The sequence below is a fragment of the Poecilia latipinna genome, unplaced genomic scaffold (genome assembly GCF_001443285.1).
Source record: "Poecilia latipinna isolate Pla-1442-1.1 unplaced genomic scaffold, P_latipinna-1.0 Scaffold2075, whole genome shotgun sequence".
In the NCBI taxonomy this organism is placed as follows: Eukaryota; Metazoa; Chordata; class Actinopteri; order Cyprinodontiformes; family Poeciliidae; genus Poecilia; species Poecilia latipinna.
In genome coordinates this window covers 53,405-59,466 of record NW_015114691.1, presented here as the reverse complement: position 1 = coordinate 59,466, position 6,062 = coordinate 53,405, and the positions used below count along the sequence as shown (strand labels likewise).

The 6,062-nt window shown below is 39.2% G+C and overlaps 1 protein-coding gene and 1 long non-coding RNA gene across 7 annotated transcripts in view; both read right to left on the bottom strand.

The window, feature by feature from the left end:
• LOC106936077 (protein TANC2-like) overlaps nt 1–6,062 on the bottom strand; it is an 83,711-nt gene that overhangs the window by 39,570 nt on the left and 38,079 nt on the right. For 5 of the 6 annotated variants that reach the window (XM_015016873.1, XM_015016874.1, XM_015016877.1 and 2 more), the window contains 3 exons: nt 2,223–2,348; nt 1,882–2,148; nt 1,028–1,164 (listed from right to left, as the gene is read on the bottom strand). In XM_015016873.1, the coding sequence (XP_014872359.1) occupies nt 1,028–1,164; nt 1,882–2,148; nt 2,223–2,348 (530 nt within the window). Of the gene's footprint in view, nt 1–1,027; nt 1,165–1,881; nt 2,149–2,222; nt 2,349–2,587; nt 3,509–6,062 lie in introns of those variants that run through there. The other variant, XM_015016875.1, reaches the window with a different exon arrangement.
• On the bottom strand, nt 4,432–6,056 carry LOC106936079 (uncharacterized). Its single transcript, XR_001422051.1, has 2 exons — nt 4,702–6,056; nt 4,432–4,603 (listed from the first exon to the last, which is right to left on the bottom strand). It is a non-coding gene; the product is annotated as an uncharacterized LOC106936079 (long non-coding RNA).

Here is a 6,062-nt window from a genome sequence, read left to right as displayed (position 1 = left end):
ATAGCCATTACATTTGGTTGAACTCCTTCTAGTGACTTTGATCACTCATGCTTAAGGGGTGTGGCCTGACCTCAAGGTTTGACATCTCACCATAAAATACAACCTGGTTCAGACTTTTCATGCGTACACAATAACTCACTGAGACGCCAAACCTTCAGTGATTGAAGGGCTCAATGGTCAAATCCTGACATCATTGAAGCCATGCCCCTGGGAACAGGAAGTTCAGTGTTTTACTTTGAAAGGTCCACATCTGACTCCTGTCACCTAATCAACATGACATTGTGCCCATTGACAGGAAGTTGGTGAAACATGGCCTACAGTGCTGACATGTTTGTGTGTGTACTATTGCATTCAAGTATCATCCCATTCTTAGTGGACATTGCTTAATATAATGTTTGCCTACCTGCTGCAGCCATAGGAGGCTAAAGTGCAGCAGAGAACTTTAGTATTCTTTCAGGAGTACATTTGTGAGGTGCACTGATGCTGGACAAGAAAACTTGGTTCGTGGTCTCCACTCAAAGCCAATTGTCATAATTACTAACTAGTTCCTGGACTAATTATTAAAAAGAATCTTAGTAGAAATATAACTGTTCTTTGAGGCCGTAACATCTACAACGAGAGGAACAGCACAGAACCACAGCTCAGGTGGGAGAATGTGTTGACAGGAAAACGCTATGTAGTGCACTCAACTATTCAGCAAATCATCCCGAAACACCATTCTCACTGTAAAACATGAAGAGACAGAGAAGCTGGTCGAAACTGATGGGAAGAAAGATAGTGCTAAATACAGGGTACTAGCACATGAACATTTTGCAGAGAAATGTTTTGTTTGCTAGGATATGCAATGTAACCCTTCTTTGTATATTAGAGCCTTTAGATTGAAATAGCACAACAATTCAAGTGCTGTGAGTGTGTACAACACTATACTTTGTTGCGGGGGTTAAAGTAGAAAACAAATAGCAAAACAGTTACTAATTTACTTGTGTAATTTAGTAAGTACAGTTTGCCACAAAAGTGGAAATACAACCTGTCTAGCTAGTCTCCACAACGCCTGCTGTTGTCTTTTCTTCTCTGGAGTTCCTGGGCAGCTTCCTCCTCCATTTTCTTCTCCTGCCCCTCCTCCTTTTCCAGAAGAATCAGTTGAGAGAGAAACCGACTCTCCACCTGTAATGTCAATAAAAATGTTGGATTCAGTTTTGTCTCTGGTTTATGGCTCTTCATATCTGATGGATTTTATAGACACTCTCCATTCATATTGACAAAGCCTTAGTTATTTTTCAAAGTAAGAACACATTTTCAGTCTCTAGGTAGGTAAAACTGGTACAAACATACGCTAAAATAGTTATAAATCTATTTGAACCAAAAAGATGGTTCTACAATCGACTCATGCAGGCTGAGTAAAATGCAGGTCACATCTTGTATAATTTTTGTACCATTTCACAATTAGGCAATATTTTCTGTTCCTCTTATGATTTATGCTTCAAAAGACGAGACACTGTATGTCAGAAGAATCAATGAGATGGTCATGTCATTATAGTGATACTATAGCCATAAGACAAAGACTGAATATGACTGTGGTCCCTTCATAATCAGTAATTAATCTTGAAGTTACGCATTATGTTCATGATGTGCACACAAAATGTGAAAAGATTTAGTAACATTATCGTAAGTGGATCTCAGAGCTATGCAGCGCGGACATTTACATGTGTTGTAGATGTCCCTGCTGTGCACATGTGGTGGATACAATTCCTACTCTTCCATCTGGGTGCTTAAATTCATTGTGGTCAGTTTATTTCAGACCAAACTTTAAAGCAATTTTATAAAATTTTAAATAAATTGACAACAGAAGATCAAAAGCCAAGAAGATCTGAATATGCTTACATTTGGGTATGATCTGCTTGCCAGTGGTGTGCGGCCACATGTGGTGTCCATGACAGCTGAGCGCAACTAGTCTTGCAATGATAGCCGTCTTTCCATAGCCCATGTTGCCAGTAATTAATATGCCTCTGTTAGTTGTTGGGTCATTGCTGTGCAGATGGGTGTCAACTTTCTGGAAGAGCCACTCTCTGCCCATGAACAGCCAATCAGACAACAGACCGGGAATCTCGAAATGGAGTGGTTTCAGGTTGAGGGATGGAGTAAAATCAACTGTATGGAAGAAAGGAAAATTTTACAATTATTGCTATTTCACAGTATTTCCAAACATATTTGCTAATCTTTACCTCTGTGGTCCTGCTGATTACGACTCCCAGAATTCTGTCCAGACATTCTGAGGGACATCTTTGAGGCTAAATGTCTCTGTTGATCATCCAGAAAGGCTAGGTCTTCAAGGTGGGCTGAACTTGTGGCTGGAAAAGGAAACAAATTAATTTTGTGTTTAGGTGGAAACAGATACAAGCAGTTCTGTTCTGTAAATATAACTTCTCAACGCTACCACTAGATATTTTTCAAGTAAAAAGAAATAATTAAAAAACTTGTTTAATTTAAAAGATTTTGTGTTTCCAAATACAAACAATAAATCATGTGAACTTTTGGTGCTCTAATTTCTAGTATACTCCCAGAACCTAACCCTTGCATCATCGCCAACCTGTTTGTGTTTCTAACAGATTTTCCACACTCAGGGATGCACCGGCTGAGAACCTGACTCTGGTAATTGGCAGCAGCATCGTTAGAAATGTGGCTCTAGAGACAGAGACATCAGGGATCAGAGTCAAATGTTTGCCAGGGCTCAGAACAGGCAACACCAAATTCTACCTGTAACTAGTGGCTAATATCTGATAACATTCACTGGAGCATGTCTGGTTCAAAGCCACATTACAAACGTTGGAGGAAGTGGTGGACTAATTATTTTAATGGAGGTGTAGACAGTTTACCTTGTTAAAAGAAAGTAATGAGTTAATTTGACTGCAACAAGTGCAAGGCGCTGCACAATTAAATGTGCACATGGCACACTTCCCATATTTCCGCACTAAAAATGCACCGGATAAGGCGCACTGTCGGCTTTTGAGGAAATTGAAGGCTTCTAGGTGCGCCTTTTAGTGCGGAAAATACGGCAGTTGTAAGTTAATCCATCAGGTTGAATCAGGCTCAGACAAAATGTCTGTCTTGGTCTGGGTTGGGCACAATATTTTTAGGTTCGAGCTAATCTTTAGCAGAGATTTCTCCTAAATGAGATTTAGCCGATTGCTAAATCAGCTAAATTCAATTGTTCTGTCAGTGGTTTTCATCACTGTGGAGAAAAAGTTAGATATGTTCATCTGCTTGATTAATGTATGATGGGATCTGGATGGGTATGTTCAACTTGCTGAATATTAAACAGCATAAAAATTAAATGCAACAGAACAGAATGAAGTTCTTTCTTGTGTGCATGTGTGTGTCAATATAATTTCAGATTTAAGGGATTAATATGGAATATGACAGAATATTTTTGATGTCATTAGTCGAAATGACAGAAAACAAAAAAATCTAGAGGTTGCACTCTGGATTAAAATGAAATAAGTTTTTTAGAAAGTGCCTTGAGATGACATTTGTTGTGAATAGAAGCTATAAATAAACTAAACTGAATTAAGTGAAATAGTTTTTTTTACAAGAGTATCCATTATGTTTGAATGTTATGGTCACCCTGCTGCATCACTCTAGCACAGGGGTGGGCAACTCCAGGGCTTGAGGGCCGGTCTCCTGCAACTTTTAGATGCGTCTCAACTTCAACACACCTGAGTCAAATAATGAGGTCGTTAGCAGGACTCTGGAGAACCTGACTGCACTTACACTCAAAGAAATAACTCTTTGGATTAACATTAAAAAAATCATGGAAAGGATTTCCACCTGATTACTTTGCTTTGTTTCAGCACTATGTAATTCTGTTACTCCAGTTTAAAGCAAATGTTTTGGCTCAACTTAACTTTTGAGGTTGATTCAACTCGTATGCTTTAGTTAGACCCAATGTAATTTAGTAGAACCAGACCAACTAATTTGCAATGTTTTGGACCAAATAATTGACTTTACTTGATTAAGATGAATGCAAATTTAGTTGAAACCAACTTATTTAACAGTGATACCTTCACACTACTTAATTAAGTTGATCCAACCCATGAAAATTAAGTTAGTTCAACAAACATGCTTCATGCTGAAAGAAAGCTATTTAATTGTGTGGAAATCCTTTCCATGATTGAATTACGTTAATTCAAAGACATATTTTTAAGTGCTACTAAATTAAGTGTTTTAAGACCGCACTGGGTGACAGGGTAGAAAGAACACTCAACAATTAGAAAAGGTATAACAGAACTGTATTTTCAAAATTGTTGTCCATTTTCTTTACCATGTGCAGTGCAGGCACTTTACTACAAAAGGTATAAACTCTTGCCATATGGCAACCCATTTGAACATTCATTAAAGCTAGTTTCAATTAATAGTTTAAACAAAACCTTTAACGTCAGTGTTTAATTAGTAACAAGAAACTTCAAAATAGTTCAGCTTACCACAGGCACAGATTTTAAATTTACAAGATTCAACGTTTTATTTTAACAAAATGATATACTTAGCATAACATAACAGTCAATAACCACACAGGAACCTGGATGAAGTCTGCCATGGCATCTGAATCCTGTGGATAATAAGAAAAGTACAAATTAAAAAAAGAATGAGGTGAAAATTTTGATTTTCTTGTGCACAACCTCTGACAAACAGAATTATAATACATACAAGAGACATTGTACAACTCTCCTCCATCGTTGTCGAGGAAAACTGAGAGACATCCCAGAGTAGAGGTCCTTATGGCAACAGCATCTTTGGTCTACAAGTAGGAAAAACAATAAAATATTCCGAAGAAAACTAAATCACCATCCATCCATCCATTTTCTGTACACCCTTGTCCCTTAATGGGGTCAGGAGGTGCTGTTGCCTTTCTCCAGAAAACATTCTGGGTGAGAGGCGGGGTACACCCTGGACAGGTCGTCAGTCTGTCGCAGGGCAACACAGAGACAGACAAATAACCATACACACACACACACTTAGGGACAATTTAGTGAGGCCAATTAACTTGACAGTCATGTTTTTGGACTGTGGGAGGAAACCGGAGTACCTGGAGAGAACCCACCATGCACAGGGAGAACATGCAAACTCAATGCAGAAAGACCCCAGGCCAAACGAATTCATATTTTTTTTCAAAATAAGTGGCCTAGAACAATTGTTCACCCTTAAAGGCCCCAATATACTCGGACGTACTGTGCGCATTCCATGAACCGCGCGTACTGTCCACGGACTCCGTGTCTTCATACTCGAGCGTACTGAGAACAAATTCCGTGACAAATTCCTTTATTTCACACAATCCTAATGAGAACTAGCAAGTTTGATTAACTATTTGGGCCTCTAGCTCTGTTTCTTCTCCATCTGAGAAGCTTTAACTCAAGAAGCTTTAACTTACCTCTCAGTGCGGGACAGAGAAAGGCAGTGACATGTCGGTTCATCTGGCAAAGACGGTGAACCGCTGCCCGGAGCAGCGCAGCTTCTTTCTGCGGGCAGAGGAGCAGCAGGAGGCTGCGCTGGCTTTAGCTGTAATTGGGGATCCATTCAATAAGCTCTGTTTATGTTCCGAAAGCACAATTGTGATCGGTGTAATAATTTGTGCAGCAATCGAAAATGAGCACATACCCGATCATTATTCCTTGCCGTTGTTGGGAGAAAAAAAAAGTCAGACTGAACTTATCGGACCACCTCTCTGCTCCGCTGGTGATAAAGAAGTCTGGGATGATGTCTTGTTTTTGTTCTCATAATTCTGCATAATTGTCAATATTTGCTTGAATATATAAAGCCTGTTGCTGTTAAGTATTTTCGCTTACGTGTCTATCACTTCCCCATGACAACTTTATGTTGACTTTTATCATGTTGATCTCAACATTGAAACAATATGAACTCGTATAACCCTGGGTTATATGAGTAAAGTTATAGTTATCAACCTTATCAGCCCGGTGTCACATGAAAACCAGTTCGATGTGAACACCGTTTCCACCAGGCAGTTTACTGTGCGGCACCGAGTACACGTATGCGCTCATAAAAATCTATCC